The 17,063-nt window shown below is 33.4% G+C and overlaps 3 protein-coding genes and 1 pseudogene across 3 annotated transcripts; 1 reads left to right on the top strand and 3 right to left on the bottom strand.

Annotated features, from left to right (window-relative positions):
* Positions 1–6,654: 6,654 nt before the first annotated feature.
* Positions 6,655–7,723, top strand: LOC117924928 (nicotianamine synthase-like). Its single transcript, XM_034843666.1, has one exon. The coding sequence runs from the start codon at positions 6,655–6,657 to the stop codon at positions 7,510–7,512; it is 858 nt and encodes a 285-aa protein (XP_034699557.1). The 3' UTR covers positions 7,513–7,723.
* A 279-nt stretch (positions 7,724–8,002) lies between these two features.
* Positions 8,003–10,352, bottom strand: LOC117924926 (two-component response regulator ORR23-like). Its single transcript, XM_034843665.1, has 7 exons — positions 10,138–10,352; positions 9,780–9,932; positions 9,334–9,678; positions 9,174–9,250; positions 8,487–9,084; positions 8,173–8,381; positions 8,003–8,045 (listed from the first exon to the last, which is right to left on the bottom strand). The coding sequence occupies exons 1-7, from the start codon at positions 10,268–10,270 to the stop codon at positions 8,016–8,018; spliced, it is 1,545 nt and encodes a 514-aa protein (XP_034699556.1). The 5' UTR covers positions 10,271–10,352; the 3' UTR covers positions 8,003–8,015.
* Positions 10,353–12,871: 2,519 nt separating this feature from the next.
* Positions 12,872–13,917, bottom strand: LOC117925335 (annotated as a pseudogene).
* Positions 13,918–15,155: 1,238 nt separating this feature from the next.
* LOC117925730 (probable xyloglucan endotransglucosylase/hydrolase protein 23) lies at positions 15,156–16,505 on the bottom strand. Its single transcript, XM_034844819.1, has 3 exons — positions 16,125–16,505; positions 15,825–16,018; positions 15,156–15,729 (listed from the first exon to the last, which is right to left on the bottom strand). The coding sequence occupies exons 1-3, from the start codon at positions 16,410–16,412 to the stop codon at positions 15,321–15,323; spliced, it is 891 nt and encodes a 296-aa protein (XP_034700710.1). The 5' UTR covers positions 16,413–16,505; the 3' UTR covers positions 15,156–15,320.
* Positions 16,506–17,063: the final 558 nt, after the last annotated feature.

The following is a 17,063-nucleotide window of genomic DNA, read 5'->3' as shown; positions in this document are numbered from 1 at the left end:
TTTGTGTTGTTGGTAAGGGATGATGAGTGTGCGCCCAACTCTTACATGGCCATGGCCACTGCACTACCTAAAAGACCATATCTCATTATTTATTTATTTGTTTATTTTGTTTTTATTATTCTTCATACCTTAATATCAAAGTTTAATTTTTCAAGTTTCCAATCCTTAAAACTTAATTTTTCGAAATTCTATTCTCAAATTTACTTTTTAAAATAATTTTTCAAAATTCCAATTTTTAAGTTTAAATTTTCGAAACCCCAATTTCTCTCAAATTTAATTTCCAAAATTCAAATTCTTAAAAATAATTTTCCAAAATTCCAATTCTTAAATTCAATTTTTTGAAACTCTAATTTCTTAAATTTAATTCTTCAAAGTTCAATCCTCGAAATAATTTTCTTAGGTTCTAATTTTAAATTTAATTTTCCAAGATTCAAATTTTTAAATTTGATTTTCTAAAAATTCCATAATTCAGAAATTAATTTTTAAAATGCCACTTTCAAATAAATTTTCGAAACTCCATTTCCTTTCAAATCTAATTTTCAAAAGTTCAATTCTCAAATAATTCTTCAAAATTTCTTTTTCCTAGATTTAATCTTCAAATTTCCATTTTCAAATAATCTTTTTTTGAAATTCCGATTCTCAAATTTAATTTCTAAAACTTTGTTTTTTTTTTTTTTTTTCTAATTCTTCGAAATTCCGATTTCCAAATTTTCAATTTTCTCATTTATTTACTTAATCATTATTATTTTGGTTATTATTTATTTATTTATTTATCTATTTATCTATTTTTAAAATTCCATCTTTAAATAATTCTTCAAAATTCCGATTTCCAAATTTAATTCCCAATTTCCGAAATTCTAATTTTCCAATTTCCGAATTTGATTTTCAATTCCCAAAATTCCAATTTTCACATTTATTTATTATTATTATCATTACCATTATTATTATTATTATTATTATTATTATTATTGTTTTATTTATTTTTTTTAAAAGAAAAATTTCGTCTTCAAATAATTTCCAAGTTTCTAATTTCTATAATTTAATTTTCAAAACTTTGGTTCTCAAGTAATTTTCCGTTTCTTTTGATTTTACTTAAGTAAGAATAAATTTTCATAATTCCGAAATAATGAAATTTGTGAGACCAATTCATGCAAGATAAATTGGGTTTTGGTAAGGGTCCTACCTATGAGTTTTCCCTTCTGATTGTCTATTGTTATACTTAATGAATGTTGCTTGATCTTAGTCTTGTTCTTTGATTTGCATGTGATAATTTTATACTTGAACTAACATTGTTTCCATAATAGCGCATAATGGCTTGTTGATAAGGTACGCACCCACTTACATTTTGATCGTTCTCCATGCATGTCTTGGTTCCCAGTGTATGATCACTTCTTGGTATCCGCGTTTAATAAATTAATTGTCATATGTGCTTCATTTCATTAGTAGAAACCCGTTTTTGGAGACTTAGAGGGGTGCTACGGTCTTTACCGTACCTTACTAATAAGTAACTTGACCCTCAAGCCCAATTTGGCTTTTCACAGACCACATTTTCTAAATAAGGAGTCACACTTAAGATTTTCTTTTTTATTTTGTTTACCGTTTAAAAATAAAACAAAAATAAGTGGTGACTCCAAGTCATTTTCTAAAAAAAAAACATATATTAATAATAATAATAATAATAATAATAATAATAATAATAAAATAATAATAAATCATTTTTAAGTAGAAAGCGAGTTCGCCATCGAGTAGAAGTGCATGAGCCGAAATGCAGGGTCCACAAAATGGCGACTTTGTTGGGGATCAACTAAAGGGTCAAGCTTGAACTTAAGATAAGGCAAATGTGGTAACTATCTCTTGATTGCACATTGAGAGCTCTTGATATCATTGGATGCATGCTTGGTTATTGTATTCATTTGGGACATTGACATGTTAATTGTGTTGATTGATTATCTTAATTGAGGATTCTGATATAGCGATATTTCTGTGCTTCATTGCTATATTTGTTTGAGACATTGACACGTAGATTGTATTGGTTGATTATCTTGCCTGTCTTAGCATAGTGACTTTGATTTTGCCATGGTTATTCTGCTCACTTCACATGCATAGACTCACTGTTATATATCATTTGACTTTGATGTGTTGATTCTCTAGCTTGTATATTATCTTGATCATCTTTGAGCATGTTGTATTTGTCATTATTCATCTTAATTGTCATAACTTGTATGTGGACATGGGTGGTATATTCGTACTTTGCTTGACTGTATGTTGCATGACTACATGTTGCATGACTGCCCTCCTTTGTGTGATTGCATGCCACTTGTCCGTGTGGGTCACACATCTATTCCCTTACCTCCAACCCTCTGGTTTTGGTCATTTCCTGATAATTTTATACTTGAACTAACATTGTTTACATAATAGCGCATAATGGCTTGCTGCTAAGGTATGCACCCACTTACACTTTGATCGTTCTCCGTGCACGTTTTGGCTCCCAGTGTATGATCACTTCTTGGTATCCGTGTTTGATCAATCAATTACCATATGTGCTTCATTTCATCAGTAGAGACCCGTTTTTAGGGACTTAGAGGGGTGCTACGGTCTTTACCGTACCTTCCTAATAAGTAACTTGACCCTTGAGCCCGATTTGGTTTTTCACAGACCACATTTTCCAAATAAGGAGTCACACTTAAGATTTTCTTTCTATTTTGTTTACCTTTAAAAAAAAAAAAAAAGTGATGACTCCAAGTCATTTTCTAAAAAAAAAAAAAACATATAGTAATAATAATAAAATAATAAATCATTTTCAAGTAGAAAGCGAGTTCGCCATCGAGTGGAAGTGCATGAGCCGAAATGCGGGGTCCACAATACCTTTTTTTATTTTCTTTCGTTTTTTTTCATCCTTCCACTTTTTCCTTTTTCCTTCTATTTTTTTTTCTTACATTTTCTTTCGAAATTTTCAAGAACTAAATATGACTTAAGGAAAATGATTTTCTTATTATTGTTTTATTATAAAAATATAAAAAATTAAATATAGTTAAAATAATTAAAAACTTATGCGATCTCACTTATATAGAAAAATTAAAATAAGTGAAATGAATATGAAGTACCATATGAAAATAATTTATTCACTTTAAATATATTTTTATTTTTCTTTACTTTTTTTTTTCTTCTACTTTTCCTTTCTATAATATTTTTTTTTTCCGTATTTTTCCTCAAATCTTGAAGGAACCAAACATAATCTAATACATTCCATTTGCTTCTACTATTTATTTTTTTAATCTTTTACCCTCATATTTTCCCGGTAACTAAACATACATTATTGATTGAAATGGAGGGGACTCAAATTTTGATCCTATACAAAAGGTCCTAGTCAACAAAGAGGATAGTCATTAGCCACTCAACATTTATGGCCCAATTTATATCAAACATTATTGGCATGTTTGATAACTATTTTAAAAAATAGTTCTACAAAATTATTTTTGATAATAGTTTTTGAAAACTGTTATATGATATTTTGTAAAGAAAAATTATGTTTGAAACTTAAAATGTTTTTAATCTATTTTAAATATTTTTAAATATGTTTCAAAAATAATTTTTATGTTTAATGTTTTTTTAATCATTTTACATCTTTTGCATAATTATTTTTTTAAAACAACCTTTGGAAAATAAATAAAAATAACAAAAAAAATTAAAAAAGTTATCTAAAAATACCTTATTTTTTTGTTTTTAAGAACAAAAAACGCAAAACAATTTTGGGTTGTTAAACATGCTTTTCTATTTTTTTTTTGAAGAATAGAAAACTACTTTTGAAAATAGTTTTCAAATAACCCTATATCTTTTCATGTTACAAAAACCAATCATGTTTGATAACTATTAACAAACATAATTTTCTATTTTTTGGAATATAAAATATTTTTAAAATTTTAAAATTATGTTTAATGGATTTTGAATTGAAGACAGATTGAGAATTGAAAATATGAGCATTTTTCAAAATAAATTTGAGGTGTTTTTTATAGAGTGTTTTGAAAAATACTTGAATATACAAAGAATAGATTGTAAACATAGTATTATCTAAATCTGTATATTGCTTTCATGTAAGATTAATTGAGAAAATTGTTGGCAAGAGTTCAATTCTTAAAAATAATTTTGTTTCTAAAATTCTAAAAATAAAAAATAAAATTGCTTTTGACTAAGTGTTATCAAAAACTATTATTGAGATTTTTTTTAATACATAATTAATTAGAGCCTTATTATTAATATTTTTTTCCCTTTTAGATTGTGTTAAACTTTAATGTTTTTAAGGAATGATTTTAGTTATGTGTTACGTCTCTTATGTATCTAAGTGGGTTTTTAGTAAACCAACTTATAACTTGAAGTGATTTAATAACTTAATTTAACTAATGTATCTTAATGATTTTAATTATATTTAACTTTCTTTTGTATTTTTTATAAGAAAATTAAACATGAGAAAATAATTTTCCTCAACATTTTTTTTCCTTCCCTAATATTTTCCAAGAACCAAACATAACCTAAGTCCTTGCCTAAAGTATGGAATGTCTTTGGCTCAAAAGCATATAATATATTTACTTATAATAATTTTAAAAAATATATAATCAATTTTAGGGTTATAAATTTATTTAAAAGAGTAAATAAAATATATTGATGGTAATCTTTTTGGTAATCACCATAAATTGCAATTATAAAGTTCAAATATATAAAGAAAAATATGAATAAATTTTATAAAATTCAATAACATATATAAAACATATTGAAGTTCTATAATCTTATGAAGATCAATTATAAACTTATAAAATGTGTTGAAAATTTGAAATTATTACACATGTGGGCTGAATGTTGAATCAATGCAAGTCTAAAGCTTGAGAACTTAGGCCCAATTCCATGGTGACTGCACCATGGAATTGGGCTCCAAGTGCTGGACAAGCCCAATTCCATGGTGCAGTGACCTTTTCTTTCTTTCTTTTTTAATTTTGAAAACATAGCGTGTTGAGCCTCGAGAAGCCCAATTCCAATTAGTAGCTGAAATGAAAATAAGACACACGTCTAAAAAAATGTTTTTTTTTTTTTTCTTGTTCTTTTCTATATATATATATATTGAAACATGAAAAAAATGACATTTGTAATATTTCCCAAAATGATCCATTCTATTTTCTAACTTTAGAAAAAGAAAGAAAAAAACATGTCTAATTTGAAACGGTATAAAACTAACAAAAGAAAATTTGAAATAGTATAAATCACTGTCAAAATTTTTAAAAACTTTATTTATTTATTAGTGTTTTTTTTAGTAAATTTGCTTTTACACGCCATATAAATTTTTAAGTAACCCTTTCGTGTAATGTCAATGATCGGTTGCTTTTACAAACAAACTTGAAACAAGAAACTTAAGAAGTTGATGTTTTTTCTAAGCGGATTAGATATCCATCACTTTTCATATGAAAAATTTTCAAATGACGGGAAAAAAGTTGACAAAAATTTTAGAAGTGGAAAACTAGGAAAAATAAATTAAAATTGGGGACCATGTAATTGAATATTCAACAAAATTTAAAAAAAAAAACAAACAAAGAATGAGACCCAACATTTGACTATATGAAATAGGAAATGAGGCATGAGGCACGCGTCTCTCACTGCATCAAGGTGTGAACATGACCCAAGCTAGAGTATCTGCATACCTCATTATATCTATTCACCCAAGGCACCACCACACCTCGTGTGGAAAGAATCAAAGCCATGCACCCAACACACTACACTTTGTTTTTTCTTTCAAACAAATCTTTGTGCCAATGCCCATCTGGCTAGGTTTCCTCCTTTGGTGATTGTGTGCTATAATGGATATGGTATAGTGACACCCATGAACATAAACTTTTCATGAAATTTACACAAAATTATAAGGATGTTAATTTAGATTGTTAAATAAATATTCAAAACAAAAAAAAGAAAAAAAAAGATACAAAAATAAATGTTAGACTAAGTTTGTTGTTTTTGATTAAATCTTACTTTTGCATACCATGATATGATCGAAAATTATATTGAGCAAATTGGTGATAAATTAAGATGGGATAAGTGATAAGAAACACTTGATATGATTCAAAAACCCGAAAAATTATACATAGTTCTTTTGATTTAAAGATGGATTTGATTTTTGGGACCTTATGCTCAACAAGAAATTATATTGGCTTCTATATGAGATTTAAATTTATGATATTTAAATTTTAAGTGACGATAAAAATGAAATAGAATAATTCAGAATCTAAATGAACAAATTCAGCTTGGAAAAGGGTCTAAAAACTTAAGCTCATGTGAACCAACAACGAATATGAAGCTATCAAATTAAAATTATCAACCTATGCCAACATCAAATTTGTTTTTTCATCAAACCCTTTGACACATGTTGCTATTTGATTCCCATTGCATGGAGCTCCATGCCTTGGTTGACCTCTAAATCAGCTTCTTTCTTTTCTTTTTCTTCTTTTTTTTTTCTTCCCTTTTTCAGGTGATGAACATCAATATTAAAATAATTGCATATTAAAAAAAGAAAAATTCTAATCACTTGAACTTACATCTATAAATAGTGGAAAAGCCTTCTCATGGCCAACACACAACCTCCTCACGCAACTTATATACCTAGTCTCTGTTCAAACCATGGCTTCTCTGCAGCAATCTTCCCTCAAAACCAATGTCTCCACTGAGCTTCTCATAGCTCGCATTGTACAAATCCATGCCAACATCTGCAAGCTTGAGTCCCTGAGGCCTTCAAAGCAAGTCAACAGCCTCTTCACCCACCTTGTGAAGCTCTGCACCCCTCCATCATCCATAGACATCACAGGCTTACCAGAAGAAATTCAGCTGATTCGCCAAAGCCTCATAACTCTCTGTGGCAGAGCTGAAGGCCTACTTGAGCTTGAGTTCTCAACTTTCCTCACAAATGTCCCCCAAGCCCTCAACAATCTCAACCTGTTTCCATACTATGGGAATTATGTTAAGCTGGCCAACTTGGAGTACAGAATTCTTAGTGACAATGGGGTTGTGCAGCCCAAGAAGGTGGCCTTCATTGGCTCTGGTCCACTGCCTCTTACCACCCTTATAATGGCCACACATCACATGAAATCCACCTGTTTCGACAACTTTGATATGGATGAATCAGCTAACGCTGTGGCTCGCCAATTGGTAGCCTCTGATGCTGAGCTGCAGAGGCGCGTGAAGTTTGAGACTCGCGATATAATGGAAGTTAGGGACAAGCTTGGGGAGTATGACTGCATCTTTTTGGCAGCACTGGTGGGGATGAGTAAGGAGGAGAAGGTTAAGATTCTTGGGCATGTGAGGAAGTATATGAAGGAAGGGGGAACTCTACTTGTGAGAAGCGCGAAAGGGGCTAGAGCTTTCCTGTACCCTGTGGTTGAGGAGGAGGACTTGCTTGGATTTGAGGTTCTCACCATTTTCCATCCTACTAATGAAGTCATCAATTCAGTAGTTCTCGCTCGCAAGCCTATCGATGAATAAGCAAAAATCTGCTTCCTTCTCTGCTAGTTTTTTTGGTTAACTATGTGTCTACGCTTATGTTTTTTGTGTTGTGCCAGCTGAAAATAACTAGAGAACTCCTCCTTTCTCTCTAGTTTTCTGGTTTTCAAGTAACATGTACTCTTTAAGGTCTGTTTTGTACCAGTACCATCTATGAGTCCTGCTTTGAATTCAACATTTAGTAGTTTCTGGACCGGGTTTCATTGAATGGCATACTATCATTTCGCAAGTTCTGATAAAATGAAAGCAAGCAAAATGAAAGAGACTGAACATGAAATGATCCTCACTGATCCATTGGCTATGACAATCTCTACAATAAACAGAGTGTTTCACTGAATCTAATAAAAATTTCTACCTAATCTTTAATCCAAATCAGCAGCTAGCTCTGTATCACTATTGTCAAGGGATTTATCCCCACTTGAATAATAATCAGCAAATCAGCCTTGTATGGCGTGATTAGTTGTAAGGCAGCTTCAAGGGCTTGATCACAAATTAGGCGGGCCGTTGTAGTGAAACTGCAATATAGAAGTACTCAGATCAAGGAGAGATCCTTATATATAACAGATCATTAAAGAACTATTGCAAGACACCGTTGTCTGCAACTAGCTGAGGAATGTGGTTCTTAACAAGACTTTGTTATACCTGTTTCACCATTGCGCTAAGGTCATCATCCGTGGACCTACAACTGTTGAGATGGATGCTACTCTCTCTGTCTGGATTCTCCTGACAATGTTGCATAAATATCTGGCTATTTACCTTTAAGCTCTCCATGTTTAGACCTTGTATGTTGAGTGGACACCCTGCTGTTGTTTGCCCCCGATTGAAGTTAACCAGGCCTCCCTCATGTTGAACTGAAACAACAAACCAATGATTCAGTTGCAAGAAATCTGAACAGCTAGTTTCTCATCTGCAGATGACATTCATATTGGGAAAATTGAAGGATCTCATGAGGTTACCTAGAGAGAAATTTGGATTGACAGTCTCCATTCCAGTTGAAGCATCTGGTAGTGTTTGATAAGATGGAGAGAAATCAGCGAATGCGAAAGAGGGCTCAGGAAATGGAAAAGGGCAAGGCTCAGAGCTGGTGCTATAATTAGGAAATTGCGGAGAAACACCCATGGAGCCATCAGGCAGCTGTTGTCCTGGAAAACAGGTCTTAACCTTTGGCCCACTGAACTCTGGCAGAGGACAAGGTGGTCTTCCCGGCCACGCTGGAGCTGAGAGGAGCCCTCCAAGCCCAGGCAAATGCATCCTTGAAGACACAGCCAATTGAGGAGATTGCAGGCACTGCTGGAACAACATATTCTGATTCTCCACAGGTTGCAGGAGGGGCTTTGCATACATAAGGGAAGAGCTAGGTGTATAAGGCTTCTCAGCTTTAGTATCACCATTTACTTCCCATCTGCTATCCGGGTTTCTTGAACCATAGCCTTGGCTTTCAGAAAAGATGGCAGCATGTGATGGGCGCCGGCCCCTTCTACTCCGATCAAGGTTACTATTATCCATTTGTTGGCTCACTTTAGCACAATTCTTCCTCAGCATTTTTCTGTACTTCTACATGAGCCAAATCGCAGATTAGATTAGACTATATGTATGCGAATAAAACCCGAATAATGGAGGACGAGTACTGAAGTTGAATTCACCTGTAGATGGCTAGCAACATTCTCCCTACTAAGCCCTGGCTCGTTCATGATTTCAAGTATTTTCTTTGGAACCGCCTCTGCAGATACAAAAGGCATGTAAGATTGAGTTAGACCTAATCCACATTACGAGAAACGACTACTTTTTAAATCAAACACCTACTATCTGCTGTTTCCAGCTGGTGAATGGCGTTGAGAAATTTGATATGGAGCTCAGACGTCCAATTAAGCCGCTGTTTCTTCCGGACGGATCCATCTTCAAAAGAATGTTCCTTGGGATGATCTTCTTCTTCTTCTTCTCCTCCTTCTTCTTTCTCCTTGCTTTTCTCCATCTCCATAGCTTTTTCCTCCTTGACGCCAGGCTTACCGGAATCAAACAAATTTTTCCTTACAACATGCTGCCATATGTTCTTGATCTCCAACACCCTCACAGGCTTCAGCAGATAGTCCCGGGCGCCATGCCTTATCCCCTTCAAGACCGTGCTTCTGTCGTCGTTCACAGACGTCACTGCAACTCAAAATAATCACCATATCTGAATCAATCCATGGTCGGAGAATCATCATCAAGAAACAGATGATCATTAATGGCCGGTTTCTAAGCTTACTTACTGATTACTGGTATGTCCATTTCGAGTCCTATGATCTTCAGAAGCGTGAATCCGTCCATGTCCGGCATCTTCACGTCGGTGATCACAATATCGAAATTTTCTCGGTTCTCCCTCAACATCTCCAGAGCTTCACAAGCCTTCGTTGTAGCAGTAACTGCATCAACCCAGTTCAAATTTTTTCACAAGAATTAAACATATCAAGACAATATCCAACCATGGATATCTTCTCCATTAAGATAGAATTTTTCCATAAGTTCTTACAGAATCTAACCATGAATTTAAGGGGTTTCTTGAAACAACTCGTTCTTGAATATAAGATCAAGGGTTTTATATCGATCAAGAAAGCATCAGAAACTGACCTTTGTACCGACATTGCTCAAGCAAAGTTACGAGGATTTTCAGACAAACTACATTGTCATCAACCGCCAGGACCCTCAAGCCATCCGGAAACTGGGTTCCATCAGGACTCGGGGTTTCATAATCGTCCGACATATCAAGTCCAAAAACTTGCAGATTCCAAAAGCTTCTTGAAAGTTGACGAGATTTTCTTGTTTTTTTCTCGGGAAAATCTAGGAGAATATGGGAAAGGAAATAAAGTTATGTGAAAGTCATCAGGATTTAAAAAGGGAAGAGAATTGAGTTATGTGTGAAATATTCCTAGAATCATGAGCAAGAGACAATAAATGGAAACTAACAACAATGCCAAAACGGCAGTTACCTTTTAGCATTTTCAAGGTCTAAATTACTTTCTTTTTAATTTTTTTTAATAATAATAATAATTATTATTATTATTATTAAGTCCAGTGTACTGAAAGGTACGCCCCGGCAATTTCTATTTTAAAATCACAATTATTAATTATAGTTTTAAGATGAAACAAAATTTTAAAATAACAAAATAAAAGTAAAAAAAATTAGATAGGTAAATATCTTGAGAAGTAACCTAGATGTAGGATTTTTATTTTATTTTATTTTTTTATAAAAAAAGGATTATTAATTTGTATTTTACATGTTCCTAATATAGATTTTTCCATATTATTATTATTATTATTATTATTATTTATTAACTGGAAAATAGGATTAATTTAAAAGAGATGCCATGAACTCATGTGCTGCTAATAATTTCTTTATTACAGCAAGTAAATATATTTATGAACTGAATTTTATAATTAATATATGAAAGGTTTAGAATTATTATTGCATGGTGCAAGACCATCTTAAATGCAATGATTGAATAAAGAAAATATTAGGGATAGTTTAAGTGTTATAATTTTGTTTTTGTTATTAGTTAGTTATGGTGGGTCATCTTAATTAAATTATTTTCTTATTTTTGTTATGAAATTAATGATATTTAGTTATAAAGTAAAATTAGATATATAAGTTGTGTAATAAAGTGAAATTGAGGATAAAATCTTTTATTGATTTAGTAAATTGCATAAAATTTATTATTATTAATTTTTTTAAATATGAAAGTTTAAAAAACATTTTCAAATTTATGATAAAATAAAAAAAACAAATTAAAAGTTAAACTAAAATTGACTTTGATGTTTTAAATTTAGAAATAGCTTTTAAACTTCTTCTTCTTCAATATAAATTTTAAATATTTTAACAAATATATTTATGTCTTAAAATAAAAGAATGAGAAGAAGAAAAGAAGAGAGAATAAACATAAATATTAAAAAAAAAATTGGAATAAAAGAAAATGGAATGAATTTTCATTAGAGGTCTTCCCTTTTACAAGGAGTCACAAAGAAATATATATTATTATAGATGATAATAAGAGTATACCTTATTAAAATTTTATTAGGAAAAACCATATAGAAAAAACTTTAGTGAAGGAAAAAGAGTATAATACTCTTTTGGACTACTACAATTGCCTCGTTAAAAACCCTGCTAGTAAAACTCAATGGGACAAAACTTAGATGAAGGGAAAAAGAATATAGTGTAGTGATATTCTTATCAATTAGCTTCCCCTTATGTTGACATGATTATATTTTCTCCAGTAGCTCAACATAAAGATTTTTAAGTGACGTATTCCAATCAGTTTCTTGAGTATTGCAATTAATAATGCCTTTGAAAATAAATTTACTATCTTCATATAACTTAATTCTATCACCCTTAATACATCATTCTTTAATTTATGCTATGCATGCAAAATTATCTTCATATAACTTAATTGGTAACATTACCTCTTATGGAGGTAGTTGATATGTTTCCATTGTTTGCTTAATTCATATTCATAATATTGTGGTTTCAACTTAAATTAATAATAAGGCTATTTTGCCCAAAACTCCGTTATTTCAATAAAACCTTTTGTCTATTAGGTTTCTAACAAAATCCATTCACTAAGAGAGAGAGAGAGAGAGAGAGAGAGAGAGAACTGCCTTAGTGATATTTTTAAAATCATCACAATCACGTGGTAATACGGTATCACAATCCAAAAGTACTCAGCAAATATCCTTGCTTTTAAGTTCTGCCGCGCCCCCCAACCAGGTTTGGAATCCTTTCCAGTATATCAAAGTAGTTAAAAGCTCACAAAAGCTTATCCTGATCATTTGATATTGATCATTACTTGATTCCAATCATTTTCTTTTTACTGTAGTAAAGCCTTTGGCTTAAGATCCAGACCACATAAAGGGCATTTCAGTGTAAAGATGTGCTGGACCACTGCTTCCCCTCGGCCATTTTTCCTAGTGTGAAGGATTCTAATCTCCTAAATGCCAAAAAACAGGGAGAGAGACAAATAGCACCTGCCCAAGCCACCATCATTGCCAGTTGGTAGTTCCAAGTGCATCAGTCAGACAACAAACAAACATTGATAGTCTGATAGCACAAGCCGAGTTAAAGCCCTAAAAAGGCAGGTGATTCTCATGGCTTCAAATGCAGTTTACTTCATATTATTTGCACTGAATTAAGAGCAAGAAAAAAGAAAGAAAAATGCCAAACATCACACAACAATGTATTCATTTATGATATTTTATTATATATATTGTCTATATATATATATATACATTGTAACACTGATTTCTCTCATGTTTTTCAGTGGAAACTAAGATGGGGAACAAGGAAAGAATAGTACCATGGGTCAAGCGCCTTTTAAGTTACTGTGCATTCTGTAGGAAGGCCCTGGGGGAACCGCCCTGTATCAGCGCAGTAGTTGTAAATCATGTAGTTGTCCTCAACCCATTTCATCTTCTGCTGGTCCTTGAAATCAAGCACTTGTGAGAGCCATGGAGGAGAGTCCCAACTGCAAGAAGATGTTCCAGAATACAATATACAAGCATCAGCATTCAAGCTCCTAAAGGAAGCCGTGAAAGGAGCTTGGCTCCAGTGAGTCTTGACAAGGCCCCCCTCTTGTTGCCCAGTCATCTGCAATCCATAAACTGGAGTATATCCCCATAGGCTGGCTCTGTGGGAAGGGAACACCAGCTGACTCCAAGTTCTTCAACTCCATGATGGGGATGCCATCAACCCAGAAGCTGAAATGGACAGAAAACAAGCCAGTACATTGATTGGAACGAATTGGATCGTGGGGATGCCATAAAAAAAGGGTCGTAAAAGAAAATGCCTATCTTTATCCCTGCCCTGCTATTAACATTTTGTTTTCTTTTCAGTTCCTTGTCCTATTCGATGCCTTCTCTGATGCGGCTTTACGACTGCATGTCTACTATTCTATTCATTCTGTTGGCCTAAGCTTCTTTTAAACTAAATTAAACTTACTTTCAAGGCTTAGATGAAAGACAAGATCCAGTGGTCGAAAGCTAGTTCAAGCTATCCATCCATTCGAGCAAAGGAAAATTCCTGTGATAAAGCCAGTTACAGGTGGGGTCACTCCATTTGAAAGAGCTATCGAATTCTCGTGTGAATCCGCAGTAGTGCCCTTTATTGCCCTTTAGATTAATTTTTTTTAAAAAAATTTTATTATTAAAAATTTTAAAATTTGAGATGGTAAAATATTTAATTTTTAAAATTTATATATATATATAATATATATAAAAGATTTACTAAGATTTTACTTCCTATGTTTTGAAAAACCAAAAATCAAGAAAGGTATCTACCGTACAGCTGGTTCAAGAGTGGAAACAGCAGATCTACTTTCCCTTCTACCAAACACCAATTGTACCCAAAGCCCTCACCCCCATAGTTAGGGGGTTTATCCTGTCAACATTAGCTACTTGCTAACAATCATAAATGTCAAAACAGAGAGACAAGGAAAAATGACACCTGGCACAGCCACATCACCTACAGTCTAGCTGACCCCGAAAAAGCAACGCCAAGTCAACGAATACAGTCGTAATAGGAGCCACTAACGGCTCAAAAGGTGACTACCTCAAAATAGCTACCGATATTTTTATTTTTATTTGGTATATCTCCATGCATGTGTAGAGTACAAGACTTTCTTGTCTAACATAAACACCAACCCAAATCTCAAAAAGAAAAAGGAAAAAAAAACTCAACCAAAATCCCACCTTAGAAAGTCTAAATTAAAATCTTGATAAAAAACATATGCAAAAAATCCAATGAAAGACAATTACAAAATACCCCAATTAAAAGTGGCCCAAATAACCCTAACAAAAAACATTATTAAAGTTGAAATAAAACTGTTAAAAAAAAACCCTAACAAAAATCAATGCAAACAATTGCAACATAAAACAATAACAAAAAAACCCTCACAAAAACCATGCAAAAAACCCTAACAAAAAATAAAGAAAATGATGAAGAATTTTGAAAAAGAAAGAAAGATGAGAGAGTTGTGGCTGATTTTTATTGATCCTTTTTATGAGTTTGAACTTCACTTAAAAATTCATTGAAAGAAGGAAGAAAGTATGGAGAGAATAAAACATACATGGAGATGGAGAGAAGAACGAGATATCACAATTGAAAAAATGAGGGGGAAATGATTCGGGAATGGGAGAGAGATGCCATTTTTTAGGAAAAAGGAAGGGTAATGATATCCAAAATGGGTCATTTTAGGTTATTATTCCAATTTCAAAAGTATTTAAAATCTTTTAATCAAATATATAATTTTTTTAATTATGAATAAGACTTTTAAAATCTCTTTGACTATCATATATGTATTCAGAAATCCTAATAATCTCCTTGAGTGACTTAGATATCATGTGATAGTGATTTTAGAAAACTCTTTTAATATTTTTAACACCTAAAATTTGTTATCATTTAAGTGTTAAAAATACTAAAAACGTTTTCTAAAATCACTCAAATATGCATTATTAGTAGATTAATGTTTATGTGGATTTTACTGTAGCTGCTTCTGGTTTGTACTAAACCTAGAAGGAAATCCTTTTCAATGTACCTTCTGTTCTTTGTCTAGTACTTTGAAAGGATCCATGATATGAGGTTGACACACTGTTACATGCCATTTAAGGAGAAAGTGATCTTTTATTGTATGTATATATACAATGTAAACAATGTGGTATTTCTGTTCTTCTAATGGCGATTAAAATGATTAAGAATGAAAGAATTGAATTTTGAAATTACAGAAGCAAACAATGAAGTGAATGGCCTTAAGGTTGTGTTTCCTCTATCACATGGTGGTGGCAGTGCATTCAGGAGGAAGGCCCTGTGGGAATCGCTTGGTGTCAGAGCAGTAATTGTAGATCATGTAATTCTTCTGCACCCATTTCATTCTCTCTTGGCTTGTGGAATCAAGCTCTTGTGAGTACCACTCTGTACTGGTGGAGGTAGAAGTGGGAGTATTTGAACTGCAAGAAGATGCTCCAGAAGACCAGATGCAGGCATCTGCATTGAAGTTCCTATAGGAAGCAGTGAAGGGAGCTTGGGTCCAGTCTGTCTTGACAAGCCCACCTCTTGTTGCCCAGTCATCTGCATTCCAGAGACTGGAGTATATCCTCATGGGCTGGTTCTTTGGGTATGAAACACCAATTGACTCAGAGTTCTTGAACTCCCTGATGGGGGTGCCATCCACAGAGAAGCTGAAACAGAGATACCCCAGATGAGTAAATCAATACAAAAACCCAAAAAACATAAACCAGATTGCAGTATTGGAGATTAGAATAATAGCACTTACATAATCCGCTGCGGATTCCAAAGTATGGAATAGGTATGGAAATCAGCAGTTGGGTCAAACCAAAGGTAGAACTGCTGTTCTCTGTTTCCCTTGCCTTGGCTGAACACATTAGTGTGAAGAATGTATGGATCACCACTGAGATTGCCCAGGAATTCGAAGTCGATTTCATCATGGGTTGGCCCTTGTGAAGATAACTGCAAATACACACATACATGAATAAGAACTATATACTAATCAGGAGAACAAATTGTCATCAAATGGAGGATGATGTGCAACAAGTAATATGAAAGGCGGGCTTACATAATAGGCAGTGACAGTGCCAGCAGAGTTTCCAGGAACAAGTTTGAGCTGCATGTCAATCTTACCAAACAGATACTCGTTCTTGGACTGGAAACCAGATCCAGAGGTCTTGTCAAGGGAAAGAGTGAGAAGCTCTCCATTGTTGAGTATCTTAGCACGCCCGTCTCCCCAAGTGATGTCAAAGTCTTGGTAGAAGTTACCTGCTGAGGCAGCCATTAAGAAGCTCGTCACTACAGAGATTAGCAGGGCTGTTGAAACAACTGAAAAAGAAGAATAGATGGGTGCCATTGGCGGATACGCTGTATGGTTGGTCAGAGGTGTTTGAAGAGAAGAAGTTTGAATTTAGTGACTTGAAATTGATCTCTCAGAGCTCCAATTTATACTTGGTGGGAGAGATATGGTGAGATTGAGAGGGTACTGCTGGGAAGGTTCAAAGTGGGAGAACAAAGAATGAGTTGTATACAGATGGCAGTGACAACCATATCTACAAATGGGCTTCCACCTCCCCCCTAATACTTTTTAAATCATCAGAATCACACGGTTTTGCAATAGAAAAGTACTCAGGAAGTATCACAGTTTTTAACTTCTGCCGCGTCTACCTGTCTCCCCCCCACACCAGACCGCCCCACCTCCCCACCTCCCCCGCCCCTTCACACCCCACCCCCAAAACCGCTTTTGTCCGTATATCAAACAGTTAAACAAAAACAGCTCTCCAGTGTAAAAATGTGGTGGACCAGAGCTTCCTACATACATCACTCCACCCACTGTCTTTCTATGTCTAGAAATCCTAAATGCCAAAACAGGGAGAGAAAGATAAGTAGCACCTGTCCAAGCCATCATCATGCCCAGTTGTAATAAAAAACAGCCCACTGTCTTTCGAAGTGTTTTTATTGGAAACGTTCTTTCTAAAAGTATTTTGGGAAAATCACATATGAAAAT

Source organism: Vitis riparia, chromosome 11, assembly GCF_004353265.1.
Source record: "Vitis riparia cultivar Riparia Gloire de Montpellier isolate 1030 chromosome 11, EGFV_Vit.rip_1.0, whole genome shotgun sequence".
Classification (NCBI taxonomy): Eukaryota; Viridiplantae; Streptophyta; class Magnoliopsida; order Vitales; family Vitaceae; genus Vitis; species Vitis riparia.
Note: the sequence above shows the minus strand (reverse complement) of the source record. Positions and strands in the feature narration are given on the sequence as shown.